General features: G+C 37.7%; 1 protein-coding gene across 2 annotated transcripts in view; it reads right to left on the bottom strand.

Moving 5' to 3' along the window:
• ARFGEF1 (ARF guanine nucleotide exchange factor 1) overlaps positions 1-27295 on the bottom strand; it is a 131313-nt gene that overhangs the window by 43812 nt on the left and 60206 nt on the right. For both annotated transcript variants that reach the window (XM_005892930.2, XM_070382300.1), the window contains exons 8-14: positions 16307-16482; positions 15269-15402; positions 11864-12098; positions 5972-6071; positions 5727-5866; positions 5509-5617; positions 4638-4839 (exon numbers count right to left, since the gene is read on the bottom strand). In XM_005892930.2, coding sequence (XP_005892992.2) covers positions 4638-4839; positions 5509-5617; positions 5727-5866; positions 5972-6071; positions 11864-12098; positions 15269-15402; positions 16307-16482 — 1096 coding nt within the window. The remainder of the gene's footprint in view (positions 1-4637; positions 4840-5508; positions 5618-5726; positions 5867-5971; positions 6072-11863; positions 12099-15268; positions 15403-16306; positions 16483-27295) is intronic.

Here is a 27295-nt window from a genome sequence, read left to right as displayed (position 1 = left end):
AGAATCTCAAATGGAGGGCAATCTTTATCATTGATACAGATCATTTCATATGTGAGATAAGGCCCTTCAGTAGATAAACTCTGAGTAAAAGGATATGAATACTAAATTTCTCATGCTTTTAATATACAGTCTCCCTAAGTGCTCACGGAGGAGGCAATGGCACCCCACTCCAGTACTCCTGCCTGGAAAATCCCATGGACGGAGGAGCCTGGTAGGCTGCAGTCCATGGAGTCGCTAAGAGTCAGACACGACTGAGCGACTTCACTTTCACTTTTCACTTTCATGCCTTGGAGAAGGAAATGGCAACCCACTTCAGTGTTCTTGCCTGGAGAATCCCAGGGACGGAGGAGCCTGGTGGGCTGCCATCTATGGGGTCACACAGAGTCGGACACGACTGAAGCAACTCAGCAGCACAAGTACTCAAGTAATCTTGGCTCATTCTTTTATTCAATGATTAATTCTAAGTTTCTTGCTTTTAAAACACACAACTGGAATTTTGGTGACTGTTTTAGCTACAACCAGATGGCGTTATTTCCCTTATAAAAAAATTTATATACCCAGTGTTTTCAAAATAAACTTCACACTGATTAGACAGACATACAAAACCTTCCTCCATACAGCTTGTTCCTCTCATCCACCTCCACGCATCCCCTTCTCATTCCCTAAACAAAAAGCATTTGCAGCATCTTATTTTCTCCACATGCCCTTGTGCTCCATTCACTGGAGAATTCTCCTTCATGGTTTAATATCTGAGTCAAGTGTCACCTCTCTGTTCCTAAATCATTTCTTTCTCCCTTCATTGGTCCAACAATTAGTTTGTGGCCCCATCACCTGGGTACTGCAAGCACTCCTAACTGGTCTCCCTATCTCGTGTTTGCTCACATTCCCATAATTTCTTCAAGCTGCTGGCAAGGTCATGTGTCGCAAACAGAAATCTGTCGCTGTTGGACCTCTGGCTTAAAATCCTTCAATAGAATACCAACGCCGAGAACAAGACAAAACCTTCTTTACATGGAGAAGAGAGGCCCCTGTAATCTGGATCCAACTCAGTGCTCTCATGTCACCTCCTGCCGCGCTTAACCATGGTCCTCAAATGTCCTCCTGTCCCTCTGCCAGTGCCATTCTGTCTGAAATGTCCTCCCCTGCTCTGTCCTCCCAACACTCCCCTATCAACTCCTAATTAAACTGCTGCCACATACACAAATCAAAATCAAGCATTCTTCCCGGAGATAAACACAACTTCTGCTCTTGAGAAGCTCTCACTCTAACTGAGGAAAAAATTTTTAAATTGTAATAGTAAAAATTATTTTTAAATTTTTATAAATTAAGAAAACATTTAACAGTGAAAATGCAACAAATAATGTATTATTGAGAAGACAGCGCAGCAGAGGAGTTGACTGGTTAACAGAGATGACCGTGATCGAGCTCCTGGGAAGGTGACTATGGAGCTGAGCTTTGAAGAATGCTGACAACTATTATGAACAGTAAGAAAAATATCCCAGAGAGGAAGAGGTCATACAAACACACAAAAGCATAAAGCATAAGACAGCATGATATTAAATAGCTCTGCATTGTTGGAAAAATCAGGTGAGATGAAGAGGTACCTAAGAGACCAGCAGATTTAAATCATGAGGGTATTATGAACTATGAGAAAAAGCTGTGGCTTTATCCTCTAACAGGGAGAGAGGAGGGAAACAGAAGCAGATTTCATTCAAAGAAAGAGGACTCCAGCTAAGTGTAAGAAAAGATGAAAGAATAAATGAGACCAAAGAAAGCAAGCCAACTCAAAGAGTTTAATACTCAAGGCATGAAATGGTGATGGCGTGACTTGAGAAAACAACTGTGGGAGATAAAGACAATAAACTGCAGAAATATTCTGGAAGTGGAATCAACTGGATTTAGTGACAAATCAGATCAACTGAGGAAATCTAAGGTAATTCCTGCGATTTTAGCTCATTACTTAGTAGCATGCTGGGGTTACTACCCTGGATGGGAAACAATAGGGTTTTCTATTTGTCGTTTGTTTTGGGTTGTATTGGGGAGTTGATTATGGAGACTGATAAATATGGTTATGGACATGCCGAGTGTGAGAAGTTATGCAGTGTCCAGGGGAGATGTCCAATGGGCAATTAGAGAAGAGTCTGGAGTTCAGTAGAGTTTCTATGTGAAAAATAACACTTGAGGCTTGTGAGATGTTAGCACACAGTAGTTGAAGTCATGAGGGACAGACACTGGAAATGTTAAGACATGTGGTCTGGATGAAGAGCCCATACCAAGACTGAGGTGGCATGGTCAGAAGGTAGGAGGGACCGGACAGAGTGGTGTCATGAAAGGAAGAGCTGAGGAAGAGTACCTTGCGAGCACACTGTGCTCACTGAAGTGTGAAGCAGAATGCACGCGCAGTGGCTGGGAGGAGAACTGGAGGCAGGGGACATGTCCACTCAGGGGCCCAGTGAGTGCTCCCTCACTCCTCAGTATTAATACTTCAAACTGAATTTTCCTACCTTGGCATAACTCTGTATAACACTCCACTATGGACATCACTCAGTACTAGTAGAAAATATATTTTGCCCATACTTGGACTGTAATATCAAATATAAGGATAACCTCAGATATGCAGATGACACCACCCTTATGGCAGAAAGTGAAGAACTAAAAAGCCTCTTGATGAAAGTGAAAGAGGAGAGTGAAAAAGTTGGCTTAAAGCTCAACATTCAGAAAACTAAGATCATGGCATCTGGTCCCATCACTTCATGGCAAATAGATGGGGAAACAGTGGCTGATTTTATTTTTGGGGGCTCCAAAATCACTGCAGATGGTAACTGCAGCCATAAAATTAAAAGACGCTTACTCCTTGGAAGGAAAGTTATGACCAACCTAGACAGCATAATAAAAAGCAGAGATATTACTTTGACAACAAAGGTCCGTCTAGTCAAGGCTATGGTTTTTCCAGTGGTCATGTATGGATGTGAGAGTTGGACCATAAAGAAAGCTGAGCACCAAAGAATTGATGCTTTTGAACTGTGGTGTTGGAGAAGACTCTTGAGAGTCCCTTGGACTGCAAGGAGATCCAACCAGTCCATCCTAAAGGAGATCAGTCCTGGGTGTTCATTGGAAGGACTGATGTTGAAGCTGAAACTCCAATATTCTGGCCACCCCATGCGAAGAGCTGACTCATTTGAAAAGACCCTGATGCTGGGAAAGATTGAGGGCAGGAGGAGAAGGGGACGACAGAGGATGAGATGGTTGGATGGCATCACTGACTCAATGGACATGAGTTTGAGTAGGCTCCGGGAGTTGGTGATGGACAGGTAGGCCTGGCATGCTGCAGTCCACGGGGTTGCAAAGAGCCGGATATGACTGAGCCACTGAACTGAACTGAACCTTCATGGTTCTTGGTAAACAGTCCCAAGTACCAAACATGTGTTTGCTGAGTGACTTACAAAATTTCAATACGAGCATCTGTTTGCAAATACTAGACCCTGTGACCTCAGAAACAAGGACTGTTTCAATCCTCAGGTTTTCCAGCACTTTGCATAATGTCTGCAACAGATGGGACTTCAATAAATACTGAATGAACAGTTAGATGGAGAAGGCAATGGCACCCCACTCCAGTACTCTTGCCTGGAGAATCCCAGGGACGGGGGAGCCTGGTGGGCTGCCGTCTATGGGGTCGCACAGAGTCGGACACGACTGAAGCGACTTAGCAGCAGCAGCAGGAGCAGAACAGTTAGAATAAATGAATCAATGAAGTATTGATGGCTGTTTCTGAGGCTACTTTTGAGATTTTATAGTTTTATGACGATAAGTATGTGTACATTTTATCAACTTTTTTTCTTTTAACATTAACAGTGAAAAGGGACCCCTGAACATTTAGCAAAAGCTGCTGCTTAAGATTCAGGAAGAAATGCTTTACAGTGGAGGTAGCAAGCCAAGTAAACATATAAGGGAATTTTTTTTAACAGTTTAGATTCATGGATTGAGATTCATGGATAAAAGCCAGCAAGTTCAGTTTTCCTTAGAGAATCTCTTTGAAAGAAGAGACCGGCGATAAGAGGAAGGAAAGCAGTATGGGCCTATTTAGACCCAAAACAGCCCAGGAGCTGATAGCACACAGCTTAGCAGGAAAACTGACTTCACAAGAGCAGAGTCGGGTACAGTATTCAAGTCTGAAAATGAGGTGATCACCTTATCAACATATAAAAATGCAAGCAGTAACAATCAATCACTAATAAGAGTAGCACATCCGTAACTGAAGTGAGGAAAATATGAAACCTGTAAAGGAGCAACACTGGCAGGAGACGTTCTATACTTGAAATTTTCTGAGTTCTTTTAACTGAGCTAAATGAACAAAGCAAAACTGCTCGGATGATGTTCAACAGCATGTAAAACGAGGTACAAAATTAACGCACATCACAAGGGTCTGTCTGGGCTAGACTCCAACGAACAAGGGGCGCGGACTAAGGAGTCACCGGGAGTCTTGGGTCTGGTTGAACTGTGCCTCATTTTATTCACTGAAGGGTGGGAATAAGAAGGGACTAAATATAATCCAAAGATGTAGAGAAACCCAGGACAAGGCGGCACAGAACTGGCAGAGGAACATTCAGTAACATTTCTCCTTAGAATCGTACACTCACAAGTCTATCCCTTGTTCTATTATTTCTTTCTGCTGCTTGAGGACTTCGAACTGCTCCGGATTATCAGTGCCAGACATCTGTGTGCTGTAGCTGCCTATTCCTGATGATGACGTTGACTCCAGGGAATTTAAACTTCCGTATCTGTTTATTGTCTCTGGGTGTTTCATTTCACTCGTCTCTTGCTCTGAGGGTTTTTCCTGACCTGTAAGTTGAAAAACTGCCTCAATAAATTATTCTGTCAAAGGAAAAAGATTTCTCAAATAAGGCAAGATAATTTCATGTTGCTTAATATCTATTATTTAATACAAATAATGTATTAACTGCTGTAACAGATCATATACACTGATACTACAACACACTGCAATTAGTACGTGTACAATTTGTACCATCAGTTCTTTTCACAACTACAGTGCTGAGTATTCACTGGGTTTCTGCTCTCAGCTCAAGGAACAGTTTTGGAATAGTTTTCCCTCATAGCACTCTTGACTAAGATAACACCAAGATGACCCTGCAGCTATGAGTTTTTCTCTGAGTAAGGGTAAATGTCAAACATAAATGAACAAGTCAATCTTCTTAAAATATTTCTGGTTTTTATATGTTTCTTCTATAATTATCCTCTAACAAAGCTGCATAAACATGATTCACTTTAATGTGATATGCAAAATACTTCTGGAAGATTTAGAAAGAAAAAAGTTTGGATAACTAAGTTGAGAAATTCATAATTTTAAGTTTGTTATTTAACTCACAGAGAACTCTGCTTCATCAGCTAAATGGGAAAGATGTCATTAAACTGGTTCAGTGGCATCTGCAACCATCCTCCACAGTATCACTTACTTAAATGACGAAAAATTAGGTTCAAATATCAGCTTACCAAGAGTCGTCTGTGAGTTGGGATTCACATACTGATCCTTGCTCCATTCAACCATGCACTTCAAAATTGACACTAAGCATTCTAAACCTTTTTTCCTTAGGCTCAGTTCCTACAAAAGAATTCATAAAAGCAATTAAAACAACAACAAATCTTTTAAGGAAAACAAATAGCTCTTCCTTGGCAAAGTTCCAATTTGAAAATGTTTTTCAAGTTCTTACCTGAACATTACTCATACCAAGTTCTTGACTGCCTCGTCCTTGGGCAATTTTTGACAGGTCATTTACTAGTCGTTCAAATATGTTTGCTGCATTTAAGTCACAATCATAGTTTACATATATATCCACTACACTCTGAGCATCTGTAACAGAGCAATATGTTAATTTTAACAAAAGGCATCTAGAATATGGCCTTTTAAATATCTCACAGTAAGAAAGAGATAATAAAGAAGGGTAATTTCAAATACCTGCACAAATCCTTGTTAATGTCTGAATAACCATCCATTTGTGGTCAAATGAGCTGGTAGAGGTCTCCAAAATATATAGGAAAATTTCTTTAAAGAACACCTGTGATTAGGGAAAAACCTCTACTTAAAATATTGTTTATAATTCATATATGTGATCGCTTTGTAAATGTCCCTTAGTTGTAAAGCAAAGATCAGGACCCACGGTCCTGGGGTTCAACTCCTTTAGAGTTCTGTTTCTGAAATGTCAGGACTTCAATAACATGAGCTGGTCACTCCCACTGGCCTTTGCAATAAAAGAACTGACTTCACATCACTGTATTTTGTTATCACATAGTCACTACAAATGAAATCTGCAAAAATCTGGAGTTCTGGGAGATTATTTCTTAAATATATTTACAAAACTAATAAAACTATTTCATTTTTTAATCCCCCGTAGACCATAAACTATATTCTATTCATCAGTTACATTTTTTCAGACATTATAGTACTGGGCAAGCCTGAGGGTTCCTAGATTTTAAAGTAACTAATGTTATAATCTACACAATTAAAAAGGATCTAATTCTCATATATTGTTATATTTTTATAATTATTCACACAAGTAGAAATCTATGTCTGAAAACTATAAAACTATTTCTAACTATTCTTTACATCAAATAATGTCCAGCACAAAGGGTTTAGTTAACCTAATTAATTTCAATTTAAGAGCTAAGAATTTTCAGACTCATATTTATTTTGGAAAAGTAACTGTAACTTAAGAGGGGATAAGTGATAAAGAAAACCTAGAACAACATAATAACTTTTATGGCACATGCTATTATGAATCCAAAAATTCATATTTATAATTTAGGACTACTAACATCTTCGCCTCCCCAAATGGGTGATGTACCCTTGTAATGAGCTTTTCTTTCACAAAATTTAATATATTTCTATGACTTGTCCAATGTCAGTATTTCCTGTAAGACTGTAAGCTCTTAGAGGGCAGATACAAGGTCATTCTTGCTAAGCATTGTGTCCACACTGCGTGGCATATACAGTAGGCATTCAATGCATATTTGCAGCCACAGTTCCCAAATACTGCACCAAGGCGCCCCAGAATGCTGAAGCAAACTCAAGATGGATGCCATGAGAATTTCTGAGGGAAAATTCAGAGGGAAATACAATAGTCCCTCTGAGTATCTGTGGAAACCTCAAAAGACTGTTCACAGATTCATCATCAATTAGATCACACTACATTCCTTTCAATGACATCATCATTTTCGCAAACCTGGGGATTAGTGGTTGCTATGAAAGGTAGCAGGTAGTCCATGAAAATCAAAGGAAGAAATGAGGGTGGCAGTGTCCAGTTTGATTTCAAGGTCTGAGAAGTTGTGTAGTGTCCAACAGGCTCATACATTCCAGTAGTCAGTAACTGCTATTTAACAATGACATAAAACCTTTTTTCTTTCAATTTATGTGTGCTTCCAACCCTGCCCCCAAATGCAGACTTCAGTTATTCAGCGGCTCAGTCGTTTCCGACTCTTTGCGACCCCATGGAATGCAGCACGCCAGGCCTACTTGTCCATCACCAACTCCCGGAGCCTACTCAAACTCATGTCCATTGAGTCGGTGATGCCACCCAATCATCTCATCCTCTGTCATCCCCTTCTCCTCCTGCCCACAATCACTCCCAGCATCAGGGTCTTTTCAAATGAGTCAGCTCTTCGCATCAGGTGGCCAAAGTATCGGAGTTTCAGCTTCAACATCAGTCCTTCCAATGAATACCCAGGACTGATCTCCTTTAGGATGGACTGGTTGGATCTTCTTGCTGTCCAAAGGACTCTCAAGAGTCTTCTCCAACACCACAGTTCAAAAGCATCAATTCTTTGGTGCTCAGCTTTCTTTATGGTCCAACTCTCACATCCATACATGACTACTGGAAAAACCATAGCTTTGACTAGAAAGACGTCTGTTGGCAAAGTACTGTCTCTGCTTTTTATTTATTTTTAAACAGAAGTATTTTTATTTTTTTACTTTACAATATTGTATTGGTTTTGCCATACATCAACATGAATCTGCCACAGGTGTACACATGTTCTCTGCTTTTTAATATGCTGTCTAGGTTGGTCACAGCTTTTCTTCCAAGGAACAAGCATCCTTTAATTTCATGGCTGCAGTCATCATCTGCAGTGATTTTGGAGCCCCCCAAAATAAAGTCTGACACTGTTTCCACTGTTTCCCCATCTATTTGCCATGAAGTGGTGGGACCAGATGACATGATCTTAGTTTTCTGAATGCTGAGTTTTAAGCCAACTTTTTCACTCTCCTCTTTCAAACGCAAGTACTTCCCTTTCATCAAGAGGCTCTTTAGTTCTTCTTCGCTTTCTGCCATAAGGATGGTGTCATCTGCATATTTGAGGTTATTGATAGTTCTCATGGCAATCTTGATTCCAGCTTGTGCTTCATCCAGCCCAGAGTTTCTCATGATGTACTCTGCATATATGTTAAATAAGCAGGGTGACAATATACAGCCTTGACACACTCCTTTTTCCTATTTGGAACCAGTCTGTGTTCCATTCCAGTTCTATCTGTTGCTTCCTGACCTGCATACAGATTTCTCAGGAGGAAGGTCAGGTAGTGTGGTATTCCCATCTCTTTCAGAATTTTCCACAGTTTACTGTGATCCACACAGTCAAAGGCTTTGGCACAGTCAATAAAGCAGATGTTTTTCTTGAACCCTTTTGCTTTTTTGATGATCCAACGGATGCTGGCAATTTGATCTCTGGTTCCTCTGCCTTTTCTAAATCCAGCTTAAATATCTGGAAGTTCACGGTTCACGTATTGCTGAAGTCTGGCTTGCAGAATTTTGAGCACTCCTTTACTAGCGTGGGAGATGAGTGCAACTGTGCAGTAGTTTGAGCATTCTTTGGCATTGCCTTTCTTTGGGATTGGAATGAAAACTGACCTTTTCCAGTCCTGTGGCCACTGCTGAGTTTTCCAAATTTGCTGGCATATTGAGTGCAGCACTTTCACAGCATCATCTTTCAGGATTTGAAATAGCTCCACTGGAATTCCATCACCTCCACTAGCTTTGTTCGTAGTGATGCTTCCTAAGGCCCACTTGACTTCGCATTCCAGGATGTCTGGCTCTAGGTTGGTGATTACACCATCATGATTATCTTGGTTGTGAAGATCTTTTTTGTATAGTTCTCCTGTGTATTCTTGCCAGCTCTTCTTAATATCTTCTGCTTCTATTAGGTCCATACCATTTCTGTCCTTTATTGAGCCCATCTTTGCATGAAATGTTTCCTTGCTCTAATTTTCTTGAAGAGATCTCTAGTCTTTCCCATTCTGTTGTTTTCCTCTATTTCTTTACACTGATCACTAAGGAAGGCTTTCTTCTCTCTCCTTGCTATTCTTTGGAAATCTGCATTCAAATGGGTTTATCTTTCCTTTTCTCCTTTGCCTTTCTCTTCTTTTCACAGCTATTTGTAAGGCCTCCTCAGACAATCATCTTCCCTTTTTGCATTTCTTATTCTTGGGGATGGTTTTGATCACTGCCTCCTGTACAATGTCACAAACCTCAGTCCATAGTTCTTCAGGCAGTCTGTCAGATCTAATCACTTGAATCTATTTGTCACTTCCACTGTATAATCCTAAGGGATTTGATTTAGGTCATACCTCAATGGGCTAAGTGGTTTTCCCTACTTTCTTCAATTTAATGCAGACTTCATTGCTCAGAAAAATAATTGTTTAGTTGTTTGGACCTAATTGTTTAATAAATGGAACTGTTGGATATTTCGTCTGGAGTAAGTACACCATGGAAAGATGAGAAGCTTAATGGTGCTGTGAATCAGTGTGAATATCCCTCATTTATGGGATAAATAAAAAACACAAATTTGGAGAAAACAGGGGGAAAACGTCTTTAGCTACTATCTATGGGTTATTGAATTGCACTAATAAGCAAAAGACTATCAGAGTAATTTAAGACACCATGCCGATCAACAGGGGCTCTAAAAAAAAAATTCTAAAGATTTACAGAGCACCTATCATGAAATACATGTAAAATAACAGAAGTACTTTGTCTTCACATAATAGATATTGTCTTGAAAAAGTGTGTATAAACTGTATTTTCTAAAATAGATACTGTAAGTTACTACCCAAGGAAAAATCATATTGTAAAAACTCTGAAGTGAATATTCTCATAAAATAAATCTTCATGTAACAACCATCTCAATTCTGTTTTGCAAATTTAGGTTGTCTTATGTTGGCTTCTCTCCAACTGGAACACAGTTCATCCTGTATTTGAATATGTTCGGTACTCTTAAAAGCATATCTATATTTATCTTGTTTTATCTTCATATTCTCCCCACAGGGGACAATCGAGAGTGAAATAAACCTGATCGCTTAAAAAAAAAAAAAAAACACAACAACAGACTATTACTACAATAGTTTTAATGAGAATCTACCATCTATGAACAGACAGGAAATTTCTTTAAGTATTTCCCTTTAAATTCATGCCTACACAAAATTTTTTATATCAAATTTATTTTATAGAAACAGTAATCACAACTTAAATGAGCTTTATGGTATCTGGTTCCATAAGAATTTATACTTCACAGAGTCATTTAAATAGTACTTAAAGCAGTCGTCTCAGAGTAGTAGTAACTGAATGCACAAAAGTCTTCCAAAATTTTCTAATGTCAATTTAAATGCCTCATCATCAAATGAAATACTTTTGGTTTGCTACAGAAGCAAAAGTTTCACAAGTTTTTATTTTAAAGTCTCTTATTTGTAGTTCCTGAAGATAATGAGAAAAAACTATCTAAAAACAGTAACTTTCTAGTTTTGCCTTGTATTATTTTAACATATATATGGCAAACATCAAAAACTTTACAACAAAAATGCACCTGAAACTTCTTCCTGTCCAAAAATAGGACCCAAATTAAAAAATTTTTACTTTAAATACCAAAGCCTTATTCTGTCTCATTCCCATAATAATGCTCTACATGAATCTGATACTACAGAACATTTACAATAAAGGAGATATTAAAACTCTGGCAAAGTAATAATTTATTCTTCCTGTGAGCTAATGAATTATTAGAGTCAGGAATAAAAATTAAAATGTAACCTGCATACCATATCAAACAAAACATGAAGGTAAAAGTTGACTAGCAGAAGTGTTTCTAAATTATATCATGTCCCAACCAAAACAAATATTTCCACAAAGGACAAATTGTGAAAAGAAACCCATTAAATAGGTAAAACAAAAAGTGCTGTTTTTATATACTGAATTATTTGAAGGTGTGAAAAAAAGATCATGAATTGGTACACTTGCATAATACATGTCATGGTTAGAAACATCCCCTAGTTTCATTTTGCTAAGTCTCTGGAAATATTTTAGAATGATGTAACTGTTATTCTAGTTCCAAAGATGTTAAGAGAAAACTTGAGGAATATAATAAGTACATTGGGGAAAAAATACAAAAGCTAAAATTTCAAATCTCCTAAATATAATCCCTAAAATATAATTCTTCGTGATCACCTCTTTAAAGTACTAAAAACTTAAATAGCTTAAAACCACATAGACAAAGTATTTATTTAGAGCTTCCTTTCAAGATAACCAAATTCACTATTACGTACCATACATACAATAGGAAAGTTATTGTGAGGACCAAATTAATTCAAGACAATTAAAATCATTCGTGGAACTACTATAAATTCTGTGAAGGCAGGAGCTATGTCTTAATTTGATTTGGCATTCTTAGTGCTTACTGAGTGCTTAGCACTTTGTAGGCAAATGTTAACACAACAATACACAAGTATTATTTCATGTTCTGAACTTTCCAGTGTGTTAAAATATGATTTAACATGAAACAAATGAAATATCCAACAATGCCTAAATGCAGAACATACCTCAATCTGCATCTTCAGATGTGTCTTGAAGTTTGATAACAAAGTAAGAAATATGGAAAGAGACAGCTCAAAAACCTCTGGGACAGATGAAACTCCATTTTTTGAGAGTGCAACACACAGATACTGCTTTATAGCATTAATAAACATCTCATTTGTCCTGAAAATAGGTCCTGCATTCTGCAGAATGGATAGAAGTAACTGCAGTGAAAGAATCTTGGATCGTAACTCATGAGACCTAAAATACAAAAAAGAAGGCACAGTATGTGGACAAGTGTAGCATCATGGTGACAATGGGTTGTTCCGAAGATATTTCCTATACCACATAATTCCATAAACCTTTACATGGAAAGAAAGAGAAAACTCAACAGCATAAAAAAAGAAAAGTACACAAGTAAGTTTAGCCGCTAGTAATACGTAGTTCCACTGGTGTTCTCTTCTACCACATAACTTCAAGAACTTTTATCATTCACACATATCTAACATCAGCTTACTCCTTTGAACAAGAAAAGATTTATGCCTTGTTCCTGTCTTTCACAAATATATTTCACTCTTTATAAATCATTGTGAACTTCTCAGACGAAGGGCCAAATTTAGTATAAATAGGTTCCAAAGTACTTTTTTTCTAAGTTATGCTACTCAAAAATCCTGAACAGTAATAAAACACACTATTAGGGCATTAACAAAGCATTATTTAAAGCTTACTTTTTCAGTAACCATTTAAATTTAAAAAAAAAAAAAATAGAGGCTTTTAGAATACTTGTACCTCTTAGTAGCTTACCCATTCACTCTATTAATAAATATTTTTATAATGAAAAGCTGAAAAATACATTTAAGCTTAAATTTAAAATTTTATTTTTCTGATCAATATCTAAAATTTTAATTATCAGGATTTCACAAATACAATTTTTCTCCCATTGAAACAGGTTTTTTAAGTCCAATAGACCAAGGAGATTGAGTGATTTATCCTTGGCAACTTTCCAAATACAGGACACATTTAAATGCTTAGCAGATGGTTCTTATGTTTATTTATTCCAAATTTTACTCAGTCACATTTCTACCATATAGTAAGCTTAATTGCTCTTGATTTCTACCTTAAAAATTTTATGGTTAAAGTGTCAAGCGACTCAAGGACCTAAAACTAACAGGGAATATTTAATTTTATGCAAATAGGAACCACAAAAAATACTGCCATCTTTGAAATGAAACTGGAACCAATAATATCACAGCTCATTAATACACAGTCATGTTTCCAAGATGGCCTATGCCTCTGAATCTATGAATCCGTATGTACAGCAGATATAGTATTACCAAAACCAAAACCAACCACCCTGCCAAAAAGTAGATAAATCAAGTTAGAAACAATGAGAGCTACGACTGAATAGCTACAGGAAAATACAGAGTGGACCAGGTATTCCCCCTTGCCGCCAAGCTTTCCCAGGCTTATCCACTACTGCTACTTCCTAGTCTAGCTCACATTTATCACCCTTTTTGCTCAATTCCAACGGTAGCTAAATCCTGTAGCTTACCATTCTCTAACACAGTTTTAATGTTTCCCCAGTTGTATTCCCAGCATCTAACAGAATGCCTTGTTAGCATGGATCAAAATAATCAATGGATTTATTCATGTTCTTATTTAAACATTAAGTATCTACTAAGTATAAGATATCTATCAATGAAGAAATGAGCAAATCACTGTCTTATAACACAAGTATACTTTTGACAGGCAAAACAAGCTTGAAATTACAGGTTTGCAGTTTTTCATGGGGTAGTTTCAAATTATTAATATGATTCCAGCTTAAAGAACAATTCCTGGATCATTATCTTAGAAAGGCCACAAAATATAAAGAGAAGCAAACACAAAAAAGAAAATTATGTAACTATATATAAGAGATCATTAATTTTGGAAAAATACCATTCAAGATAGAAAATCATATATTCTGGAAAAAGAACAGTTTTAGGGGTAGAAAATCTGATCTCTTTCAAAATTCAGTTCCAGTATTTAATGACTCTGGTGGTCAAGAAGGTTTTTTTTATGGTCCAACAAAATTTCCTAGTATTTGATTTAAACCCACCATGTAGGAGGATAATTTATATTAATCCTCATAATTATCCTTTGTAATATTAAAGGTTTGATTTAGGAAAAACAAACATATAAGGCTTTTAAGGTCAATAATATTTTTAAATAATGGCAAAAATGGCCTTCAACACTAGGACCAAATTCTTATCTTCTCCTTAAAGAAGGTTTCATCAATCCAGAATGAGCTGTCAAAGCTGTCAGTTTCCGCCTCCCCTCATACTAAAAATTTTAAATATATAGTTATAATCAACTTTTACATTGTAATCTGAACAACCTTAATCCTTTTTATGTAGCATCTGTATTTTCAAAGTATGTAACAATCAATAAACTGTACTTCTTTCTGCCTCTCAGGATTTGGGCCTAAAAAGATTTGAGAGTTCCAGGTTTTGGGGCCTAAAAGATGTTTCTCACTGAATCAGTAATCTGTGACAAAAGAAAACAAAACTGTAGAAAGTGTAACAAATGTGGTTTCCCAAAACTTATAAAGTTTTTAATATAACTGTCTCCAGTCTTCTTCCCAGTTGACATCTAGAAACTGAAATAGAGTCTTTAAAATGAATTTCCCCCTATTTCAATATTCCTTTCTAAAAATCATTCAGGCCTTCTCCAAGCTCTTATTCCAGAAGTTCTCCTAAAACTGATGTATATGACACATCATGTTGCAACATCAGAGGAGCAGAGCTCTCTAGAAATTCCCAAACTCAATCTTCAGCAGGAATCAGTTGCATTGGAATCATCTAAATGGAAAGACATTTGCCAATTTATGACTTAGAAAAATGGCACTTCTCTACTGTTTAAACTAATATATAAGAAGAGAATCAGACAAGTGATTCCTATCTTAAAGTATTTCCTGCTCCCCACAGGAGGAAGTTATCTTATAGCATTTTTTCAGACCTTAATGAGTATGTTATTATATTACATTCTGACTTTTAAGATTTATTTCTGTTAGGTTTTATTACCTTTCAACTGGTAGCTTTCAGATGCCTAGCATAAGGACACATGTAAAGGGCTACATTACTTCCAGTGTTACGTACTATACTGAAAAAATAATTCACTCAGTCATTCAATCCCTGATGAGCACCTACAATGAACCAGACACAATTCTATAATGCTGTTCGTGTGCTTTCAGAAATAGTGCAAGACATCTACTCTAGCTAAATTCTGACACTCACTGTTTTTTAATTCCTTTTTTTTAATTAAAGTAAAATAACCCTAAAAAATAATTTTGAAGGTCCTAAAAGACAAAGAGGAAAAAAGAAACCCCAAAGACACAAGAAGGTTCAAGCTTCAAAACCTGCATCAGTCAGGCAGAACAGCCGAGGACTTACTTTGGATCCGGTGGTCCATCCGATAGTGGTTTCATTGACAGTTTACACAATGACCTGAATACTAGAAAGGCATCCTTTTGTAAAATGTGGGAAAACTTAGCACCAGGTGAAGGTCCTGAAGAATTTCCAGATTCCTAAATGAGTGAACACACCATGTAAATACAGGTATTTGCCAGTATAAAATCATATCAGTCTTCAATATTCTTTACTCAATCAGTAGGGTGTGGGGTTCTATTGGAAGGAAAATCAGATGAGGAATGGCCACATGGCTTTTCTTTACGGTGACATGCCACTCCCATCCCCAACAATAAATATCTCTTTTAAAACATTCCCCCAGCTACCAAACTCTTAACGTTTACTTGGTTTATACTACTACTAACAGAAACTATTAATAGCACATCGTGCCTTGATAAGATACCTCGTCCATGGCCTAAGCTATGCTTTCTACTACCAGTCCTTGGGTATTTTATCTTTTTGTCCTATTTTATATTTTGTCTACTTTGTGCAGATAAGACGTAAGACAGTCGAGACTATTCAGGCAATGTTTAAAAGTTAACTGATGAAGGCCAGCAAGGCCAAGAAGACTTACCCCTATGTATGGGGCAATGATTCAGAGTAGGATTCCCTTATCTAAAAAGGTAAGGAAAAAATATACCAAATATAGGGGAGGAAGGATGAGGAAGGCCCATTACTACTACAGTATGGATTTCACTGCAGCCCTAAACAAAGACAATGTTCTCTAGCTAAAAGTTCTTTCTTCTCCTAGTATACTAGAAGTATCCTATGAATATGTGATAATTTTTTTTTAATGTAATTTCAATGGGAGGGAGATGTGAACACCTATAAGACACATTCCAAGTTGGAAATTTAGCTATCAATATTTTAAAGAAAATAAACTGCTCAGATTTATATCAATTAAAAAAGTTTTTATTTCCTCAAACTGAAATCAGCCAGCACTATCAACTGGATATATTCACCACAAGGTGCTGGTAGCCTATCAATGTTTAAGATGAAGAGGACTTTTTCCTTTATTTCTACCTGAGTATCATTGGAAGAGACAGACAATCTGTCATCAGGTAAGGACGGTGTATAAGCAACAGAAATTGGTGTTCCTGGAATTCCGTTTGCTTGAATATTTTCACTGTCGCTACCATCCTCTATGGTTCCATTGTTGCCATCTGCACTTACATTTATGGTAGTCCTTTCTCCCATATCTGAAATGGCAAGAATAAAAAACATGCAAACATTTCTAATTGAAGTGTGCTAAAAAGGCATAGACTATTTAAAATGAAACAGTAGCAGAAAAGCAATGAGAAGCAAGATGTATTGGCACCATTTAAAGGTTAGCATAAACAAGTAAGTATTCATTTGGAATACATCCAAACATGATCTGTAAGTAGCTCTAGCAATGAAACACACTCAGCTGATGAAAGGCTAACCAGAATGTGCCAAAACAGAGGCTTAGTTGTAGTCTACTAATATATTAGCATTTACTAAACTGAGTTCTAATGAATGCTAATGCCTTAAGACAATGAAAAGAAAATTCTTCCAAACAAAATTCCATTTTCAAGTAAATTACTAAAATGATGGAAAATATGTATCTTTATTATAGATTTTAATTCTCTAATACGCATTGAGTTCTCCGAAGGGGATATACAATATGCAGTGTTTCCAAAATTCATTTTATCACAAGACTCCCCCTTTTTTAGAACACCCATTAATACCTCTAATAACATAGACTCTTTGGAACAATTATGGAAATAATGGCCCTGAATATACTCCAGTATGTCACTCTGAGTAATCACAATTGTAAGATAAACAGAAATAAATGACTTCTAGTAGAACAAACATAGATAATGAAATAATACCAAGTTTTAGAACTACTCTAGGTGTAATGTATGTTATTTAAAAAAGGAACACTTCATAGCAGCATTATTTACATTAGCCAAGGCATGGAAACAATGTAAGCAATTCCCTGGGTCCAGCGGTTAGAACCTGACACTTTTACTGCCAAGGACCCCCTGTGCAATGTCTGGTCAGGCAACTAAAATTCCACAAGCCCTGCAGTGGTGGCCAAGAAAAGAAACAATCTAAATGTTCATCAGTAGATGAAGGAATAAAGATGTGTGTGTGTGTGTGTGTGTGTGTGTGTGTGTGTTTGGGGATGGGTGTGTGGGTGTGTAGGACTGGCCAAAATGTTCTTTCATGTTTTCTAATTCATCAGTAGATGAACGAATAAAGATGGGTGTGTGTGTATGCGAAGGCCCAAATGTTCTTTCAGGTTTTCTGATTCGTGTGTGTGTGTGTGTGTGTGTGTGTGTTTTGGGGATGGGTGTGTGGGTGTGTAGGACTGGCCAAAATATTCATTGAGGTTTTCTGGTAACATCTTATGGGAAAACCCAAATATTTTGGCCAACCTTACACACACACACACACACACACACACACTGCAATAATACTCAGCTTAAAAAAAAGAATGAAATAATGCCCTTTGATGTAACATAGGACCTAGAGATTATCATACTTAAATGAAGTCTTTAGAAAGAGAAAGAAAAATACTACATGGCATCACTTTTATGTGGGATCTAAAATACGACACAAACAGGAAAAGACCCACAGACATAGAGAACAGGCTTATGGTTACAGGAGTAGGGGATACAGGGGAGGGACGCACTGGGAGTTGGGTTTAGAAGATGTAAACTATTAATGTTATATCAATATATAGAATGAATAAACAACAAGATCCTACTGTATAGCCCAGCAACTATATTCAGTATCTTGTAATAAATCATAATGGCAAAGAATACGAATAAAAAAAGGAACACATACATGTCTGTGGTCATAACTCAGTAGCTGTCTGGCAAAGAACCACTCCTTTCATGCTACCAAGTAAAAGAAGCTATAGGCTAGCATAAGGGAAATACAATGACTAGAAGGAACACAGATTTCGGAACATGAAAGACCCTTGTTTCACCCATGTCACTACCATTTAACTGGATAAGTTACTTGTCATTTCATCTTCTTTTGCCTCAGTTTTTTAAGTAACGAAGATAACAATGTCTATAACAATGTCTGTGAGGAACACCAACAAACACACACATGCACAATACAAAAAGAACACAACTGGTTCTCAATTAGTGGTAGCTATTATTAATTTTGTTGATAATTGATAACATGTGCCCAATTTTTTTTTTAACTGATCTGGGTAATGAAAGGAGTGTACCTGGTAATACGCTAATGTCTGCCACACTAAATACTATTATGGCTTTCTATATATATGTAAAGAATTATATATATATATATATATATATATATATATATATATATATATGGAAAACCAGATGAGGAATTTATAAAGAACTCCCTGGAAGAAGGCACAAAAAATTTAATAATGATTATCAGAAACTGGTAATTGTTTCCCAAAGCACTTACTCCAAACTTTTTTTTTCTGCCCTTCCCTTAGTAAATAACTTAGACTTTCTACCTAGCTAAGTAGATAATTTAACTTAATTCACTCTTCCTCACCCCACCAGAAAGTTCCTTAACATCAACAATCATCTTTTCCTTCCCTCTCATTTCAGGGAAAAAAACATTCCTTCATATTTGTACCTGGCACACCATTCATTCAGCCTCAAAAATTCATCTCTTCTTGCCTAATTTAGTAGTACGTTTCTCCCCGAATATTTTCTTGTAATATTACGGTTTCAATTTGTGCACATAACTGGATCTTCCCCAATACTCAACCAACACACTCAAGTCTTTACACTGTAAAAACATGATCTTCCTTCAACTCTTGCCACATACCAGCTACTGTCTATTTTTCTTTTTAATCAAATTTCTAAAGGAATTAATAATCACTGATAATACCTTCCTTCTTAGGAAATTTCTTGAAAGAACTGAAAACATTCTTTTATTGTCAAGCTTTGAAGCCAGACATGCTTGGATTGGAGTCTTCACTTTACCACTTCTTACAGGTTACCAATCTCCCAGTGCTTCAATTTTCTCATGTGTAAAAAAGGGAATCATAACAGTATCTAAACATCTCCAAGTCTGGGAGGATTACATAAATAAACACAAGTAAAACACATAAAATCATTAAGGATACAAGGAAAGCACTTAACAGATATTATTATTCTCTATGTTTTTCCTCTAATTCTCCCTCTAATTGTTCCCTAAACAATTAGTGCAGACTTCTATTTACAAGGTGGTGAGCTAAGCCCACTAATATATCTTCTCCTTTCATAAATCTCACTGAAATTCCTAGGAAAAAATATAAATAGGAAAAATTGTCTTTAGTAGCACTGGAAAACTAAGGAAGATACAATCAAGAGATCAAAATCTTGAAAGAATTCCTAAAGGTTAAGAAGAGTTTCTGGGAATTCCTTGGTGGTCCAGTGGTTAGGACTCAGTGTTTTCACTACTGGAGGCCTGGGTTCAATCCTTGGTCATGGAATTAAGATTCCACAAGCCACATACATAACATGACCCCCTCCAAAAAAAAGATAGGTTCATATTAATGGAAAAGCCAACGTCAAAAGCCTGCGACTGAACACGTACAAAGGACAGAGCTACCTGAGAGGTTGCTGAATTGCGCCATGTGGGTTCCAATAAACTCTGAAGCCTAGATAGAAAGAAGGCCAAGGGCTATAGGGTAGGAGGGGAATCCTGGGGAACCATGCCAGTGTCTACCAGAAGAGCTGTCCGCAGCCATTATCATGGAGAAGGTATTAGAAATCAGCCTGTTAACTGAAGAGCAGGAATTGCATAGTAGGTCTTATAACCTAAGAAGAAGGTAGTAGGGAGAGAGCAGTATCCCAGCTCACTCAGAGCGCTGCAATAAACAGAGGGAAAACCAACCTGGTAAAGCAGTGAAATCTCCTACAAGTTCTGTGCTTCCATTCTAACTGTTTCTGCTTAACTAATGCTAAATAAAGCCCTAACTGAAGGAAGGCAGCCTAAGACTTCCTGGCAAAGGATGGGAACAAACCAACAAGTTGGAAGAACACCCCCGACTCCAAGTCTAGAATTTATGAAATGTTCAAAGAGCATTTATCCTAAGCTTCACCTGGCTTAAGTTTGTGCTTACAGCACAGCCCAAGGACCACTACACCACACTCGCTTAGGGGAGGCCTGTGCTTCTTATGATTAGTTCTCAGCTGGGAAACAAGGTCTGCCTTTGGATCACAGTCAGCTCGCAAATTCTGGAGAGGAAAGCCTCATGAGAACTGGAAACAGAGCACACAAAATGACTGAGAAAGCTCTTTAATCTACCCTTTCTAGTCTTTTTTGTGTGTGTGTTTTCAGGAACCTCCATACTGTTCTACATAGTGGCTTTTAAAAATTAAAATTCCCACCAACAGTGGAGGAGGGTTCCTAGTCTTTCTAGTCTCCAAATAGACAGAAATGCAAAGTCTGTAGACCAAAAGTAAGGACAAAGGTCAGCACTCTGAGCAAATGGGTTTCCTGGTGAGAGAGATTTTATAGCTGGAACAATTTTAATTAGTACTCCCAGATATATGTAAAAGAATACTGTATCAAACAGGAACAAAGTGCTATGAAAAAAGAAGCTCAAGAAAAACAGGATTCTTTGAGACAAAAACAAAATTACTGAAATACAAAAATATGAAAAGCAGCAGAATGGACGTTGATGAATAAAGTACTGGAAAGCCCCTGTAACATTCTCTCTGAATACAGAATCGTAAGACAAAATGACGGAAATTAGGAAAGACTGTCAGAGCAATTCAACACTGGATAAGAATAAATAGCTCAATGTAACTGTATAGAAAACACCAATAGATACATTTAGGATAAATCTGGGATTTCAAATTAAGTAATCTGCTCAAAGAGCAATGCAATCACATCAAAAGGACATGAGAATTACCCTGAAGGGATTCCTGACGGTAAAGAATTACAACACACTGAACAATAGAAGAATTTATGAGCTCACAGTATTTTTTTTAAAGGGAGATGCTCTCACAGAAAGATGTTAATTTATTAGAATTATGAAATCACTACACTGATTTTAAAGCCACTAAGTGAATGTATCTTCATATGATCTCAAAGTGTCACTCTCAGATTACTTATTAATGATAAAGGGAAAAAGGTTCCCTTATAGTGAAGAGAGCTGGTGGTCACTATCTTTACCAAGTAATCTAAACATATCAACAGCTGGTAACTTCATTATGTACCAATTTATATGATGTAATATACCAATATTACCAATGCAGTATTCTGCCAAATATATTTACTCTAAATCAAAATAAGGAAACTATCAGATCAATTAAAAATGTGGAACAGTCTACAAGACAATATTATACTCTTAAAAATACATGTTATGAAAGATGAGAAAAAGCCAAGAGGACTTGTTCTAAACTAACGAGACCCAAGAGAAAAATCAAATGCAGCGAGTGTCCCTAGAATATGTCCTGGACTAGAAAAAAAAAAAAGGACATTAAGAAACACATTTGGGGACAACTGGGAACATTTTTAAATTTTATATTAGATATTCTTAAAAGAGTGTTGTTTTTGCTAGGTGTAAAAATGGAATTGTGGTCGTGTATGAGAATGCCCTTATTCTTAGAAGATATATGCTGAGTTATTTAGGGTGAAAGTAGCATGTTGTATACAGGCAATTCTCAAATAGTTCAGCAAAGACACACACACACAGGTCTATTTAAAGACAATTTTAAAAATGTAGCAAAATTGTTAATTAGTGCCCTATCAAAGCACATACAGCTTTCACTGTACTGTTCATTGAACTAAAAAGTTTGAAAACTTTCTAAATAAAAAAAGCAAAACAAGGGAAAAATTTTTCACTTCACAGTCTGTGTTCATATGTATTAGAAACTAGCAAGTGTTTCAGGTAAAGAGCCAGACAATAAACATTTAGGCTTTGTTGGCCATATGATCTTTGTTGCCACTACTCAAATTTACTTTTGTAGTGCAAAGGCAGCCACTATAGGCAATATATAGACAAATGAGCATGACTGTATTCCAATGCCACTTTATTTACAAAAATAGGTGATGGATCAAATTTGGTCCACAGATCAGTCTTCCAACTCCTAATATACATGATGAGACTTTAAAACAATGCATGGGTACCTAATGCTCTTTCTTTCATCTTTTATAAGTTCATGGTTTTTCAGGGAAAAATTCATACCCCCTAAGACCATGCTGTCTCCTTTGCTTCTACACCTTTCTGTTTGGTAATCTACTTCAAGTACTAATTTTAACAGAATGACTCCCACCTATAACACCCGCTTGATATCTCTCAGGCCAGAGTTCTAAGAGGTATCAAGGCAGGTGTTATATTTCCATTATATATTTCATGAACATTTTCACATGAATGGCACGCCTGAAGGTCAAGTTCAATGTCAAAATAAAAATTAGTCCCTTTTTCCTCATGGCAACCTCCACTTCAACAATTCTGTCAATAATTCTACCACCTACTTAACCATTTAGGCTCAAAACTGGGCGACTGCTTGAGCAGGAAGAGCTAATATTAATATAGCAGGCCTGAGACTGCCTACGCTCAGAAAGCCCCGCTTGCAAGGTTGACCCATAGCTGGAACCTCAGAACTTGTACTTCAGAAGGGTTTCTACCATCCCCAGAACTACTGAAGTGGCTCACTGTGCCCCAACAGTTTGTGCAAATAATGTTGTTTATCCTGTAACACCAGTGTTCTCTCTGGGAATCTGGAATCTAGGAATATGCAGCTTGAGGGTGCCTACAGGACCAGGCCCCAGTAAAAACTCTGGGCACTCCAGTCTCTAGGGACCTACCCAGGTAGACAACACTTCTCAGTTCAGTGTTGGAGGAATTAAGTTTCTCAGGCAGCTTCACTGGGAGAGGACTCCTGGAAATGTGCACCTGACTTCCTCAGACTTTGCTCTGCACACCTTTCCCCTTTGATGATTTTGCCTCATACTGTGACATGTCATAAATCATAGTGCTGAATGTTACTATATGATGAGCGCCATGTGTCCTGCTAGCGAATCACCACATCCTTAGGTAATCCTGGGAATTCCTGACACTTCATTTTCTCTTTCACCTAGGTGTCAATCATCTGCAAGCTCTTCTTGATTCAACATCTATTATCTCACTTCTCATTCAGTTTTTCCTCTCCATTTCCACTGTTACTGTCCTATTTAATTTTAGATTACTACACACTGATCTTTTATAACTTTCTATTTCTCCACTTAGCTTCTTAGAATGTTATTCTGATAAGTTCATTTCTTAGTTCTAAAATCTTCAGTGGTAATTTTATTTTGCCCTAGGACAAAATCCAAAATCCTAAGCCTGGAATGTATAACCAATCATTGGTTAAGGGAGTCGCTTAAGTGAAACCACCCAGTCGTGTCCGACTCTTTGCGACCCCATGGACAGTAGCCAACCAGGCTCCTCCGTCCATGGGATTTTCCAGTCAAGAATATTGGAGTGGGTTGCCATTTCCTTCTCCAGGGGATCTTTCCGACCCAGGGATCAAACCCAGGTCTCCCGCATTGTAGGCAGATGCTTTACTGTCTGAGCCACCAAGGAAGTCGCCAACCTTTGGTTGGCTCCTAACTATTTCAAACTTATTTTCTACCATATGACACAACATCCTCTCCACCTTACCCAAACCAATGCCTGCTGATTCCCAAGTCATTCTCTCCAGACTTTAGCCAACAGTGTAAAACCATCACCACCACTCCCCACACCATCATGAACAGTGTCCAACCATCAAACACCACTCCCTACACCTGCATAAATCCATAGAGTCTAAGTTCCAGTGTCACCTCCTATATGAAGCCTTCCTGTATAATTCCAGCTAGAAATAACCATTCCTTTTTTCTGAATTTAATAGGATTTTAGCTGTTTCTTTCTAATGACACTTATCTTACATTCCTACACTCCAGAACCTTTTTCCTTCAGAGCATGGTCTATTTCAGATAAACTTTTGTATCTCCCTACAGAGCCATGCCACCACTGACTCACGCTTCCACCACAGACTCCAGGACACTCACGGGCAAGTCTGGGTCAGTCCCTTGTGGGGTCACTGCTCCTTTCTCCTGGGTCCTGGTGTGCACAAGGTTCTGTGTGTGCCCTCCCAGAGTCTGTTTCCCCAGTCCTGTGTCAGTTCTGGTGGCTTTATGGTAGGGTAATGATGACCTCCTCCAAAAGGGCTTATGAATGGACTGGAATGCAAAAGTAGCAAGTCAAGAAACACCTGGAGTAACAGGCAAAATTTGGCCTTGAAGTACAGAATGAAGCAGGGCAAAGGCTAATAGAGTTTTGCCAAGAGAACTCACTGGTCATTGCAAACAACCTCTTCCAACAACACAAGAGAAGACTCTACACATGGACATCACCAGATGGTCAATACCGAATCAGACTGATTATATTTTTTGCAGCCAAAAATGGAGAACCTCTATACAGTCAGCAAAAACATGACCAGGAGCTGACTGTGGCTCAGAACATGAACTCTTTATTGCCAAATTCAGACTTAAATTGAAGAAAGTAGGGAAAACGACTAGACCATTCAAGTATGACCTAAATCAAATCCCTTATGACTATACAGTGAAAAGTGACAAATAGACTCAAGGGATTAGATCTGACAGACAGAGTGCCTGAAGAATTATGGACAGAGGTTCATGACATTGTACAGGAGGCAGTGATCAAGACCACCGCCAAGAAAAAGAAAGTCAAAATGGTTGTCTAGGAAGGCCTTACAAACAGCTATGAAAAGAAGAGAAGCGAAAGGCAAAGGAGAAAAGGAAAGATATACCCATTTGAATGCAGAGTTCCCAAGAATAGCAAGCAGAGATAAGAAAGCCTTCCTCAGCGATCAGTGCAAAGAAATAGAGGAAAATAACAGAATGGGAAAGACTAGAGATCTCTTCAAGAAAATTAGAGATACCAAGGGAACATTTCATGCAAAGATGGGCACAGTAAAGGACAGAAATGGTATGGACCTAACAGAAGCAGAAGATGTTAAAAAAAAGGTGGCAAAGATACACAGAAGAACTGTACAAAAAAGAGCTTCAAGACCCAGATAATCACGATGGTGTGATCACCAACCTAGAGCCAGACATCCTGCAATGCGAAGTCAAATGGGCCTTAGGAAGCATCACTATGAACAAAGCTAGTGGAGGTGGTGGAATTCCAGTTGAGCTATTTCAAATCCTAAAAGATGATGCTGTGAAAGTGCTATACTCAATATGCCAGCAAATTTGAAAAACTCAGCAGTGGCCACAGGACTGGAAAAGGGCAGTTTTCATTCCAATCCCAAAGAAAGGTGATGCCAAACAACACTCAAACTACTGCACAATTGCACTCATCTCACACACTAGCAAAATAATGCTCAAAATTCTCCAAGCCAGGCTTCAGCAATATGTGAACTATGAACTTCCCAATGTTCAAGCTGGATTTAGAAAAGGCAGAGGAACCAGAGATCAAATTGCCAACATCTGCTGGATCATGGAAGAAGCAAGAGAGTTCCAGAAAAACACCTACTTCTGCTTCACTGACTATGCCAAAGCCTTTGACTGTGCGGATCACAATAAACTGTGGAAAATTCTGAAAGAGATGGGAATACCAGACCATCTGACCTGCCTCGTGAGAAATCTGTATGCAGGTCAGGAAGCAACAGTTAGTACTGGACATGGAACAACAGACTGGTTCCAAATTGGGAAAGGAGTACATCAAGGCTGTATATTGTCAGCCTGCTTATTTAGCTTATATGCAGAGTACATCATGAGAAACGCTGGGCTGGAGGAAGCAGAAGCTGGAATCAAGATTGCTAGGAGAAATATCAATAACCTCAGATATGCAGATGACATCACCCTTATGGCAGAAAGTGAAGAAGAACTAAAGAGCCTCTTGATGAAACGGAAAGAGGAGAGTGAAAAAGTTGGCTTAAAGCTCAACATTCAGAAAACTAAGTTCATGGCATCTGGTCCCATCACTTCATGGCAAATAGATGAGGAAACAAAAGAAACAGGGATAGACTCTATTTTGGGGGGCTCCAAAATCACTGCAGATGATGACTGCAGCCATGAAATTAAAAGATGCTTGCTCCTTGGAAGAAAAGTTATGACCAACCTAGATAGAATGTTAAAAACTAGAGACATTACTTTGCCAACAAATGCCTACCTAGTCAACACTACGGTTTTTCCAGTAGTCATGTATGGATGTGCGAGTTGGAGTGTAAAGAAAGCTGAGCAGTGAAGAACTGATGCTTTTAAACTGTGGTGTTGGAGAAGACTCTTGAGATTCCCTTGGATTGCGCAACTAGTCCATCCTAAATAATCAGTCCTGAATATTCATTGGAAGGACTGATGCTGAAGATGAAACTCCAATACTTTGGCCACCTGACGTGAAGAACTGACTCATTTGAAAAGACCCTGATGCTGGGAAAGACTGAAGGTGGGAGGAGAAGTGGACGACAGAGGATGAGATGGTTGGATTGCATCACCGACTCAATGGACATGAGTTTGGTTAAACTCCTGGAGTTAGTGAAGGACAGGGAGGCCTGGCGTGCTACAGTCCATGGGGTCGCAAAGAGTCAGACTCAACTGAGCAACTGAACTGAACAGAACCATGAAATTTTATGAGCTGCTTAAGTATTTGTTGAATGAAAAGATGTATGAAAAATTAAAATGCAATCAGATGAATATGTGCTTCAAATGTTCAAACTAAAGAAGGAAATATATTATTAGAAATGATGCTACAAATTGAAATCAGGTATGGCTGAAATAGTACTATTGTCATTCAAGAGCCATACTGTACATTTAATTATATTTCTAGAGCATCTGTAGCAAGGTACTGTGCTTAGTCCTATGCAAGATACAAGAATTAAATAAGCTTCAATGGATTGGTCTTGAATCTAATGCTATCTATAAATCTATAATATTATTTACAAAAAAAGTGAGTGAAATTCCTAAGAAACTTTAAAAAAGTTTTATAATACAATCCACATGGTAGGACTTGACCCTATACCCTATATTATGACTTAGTCATAATAATAAAGGTATAAGAAATCACAA

The sequence above is a fragment of the Bos mutus genome, chromosome 14 (assembly GCF_027580195.1).
Source record: "Bos mutus isolate GX-2022 chromosome 14, NWIPB_WYAK_1.1, whole genome shotgun sequence".
NCBI lineage: Eukaryota > Metazoa > Chordata > Mammalia > Artiodactyla > Bovidae > Bos > Bos mutus.
The sequence above is the reverse complement of the archived record's forward strand: the minus strand, read 5'-3'. Positions and strand labels throughout refer to the sequence as shown.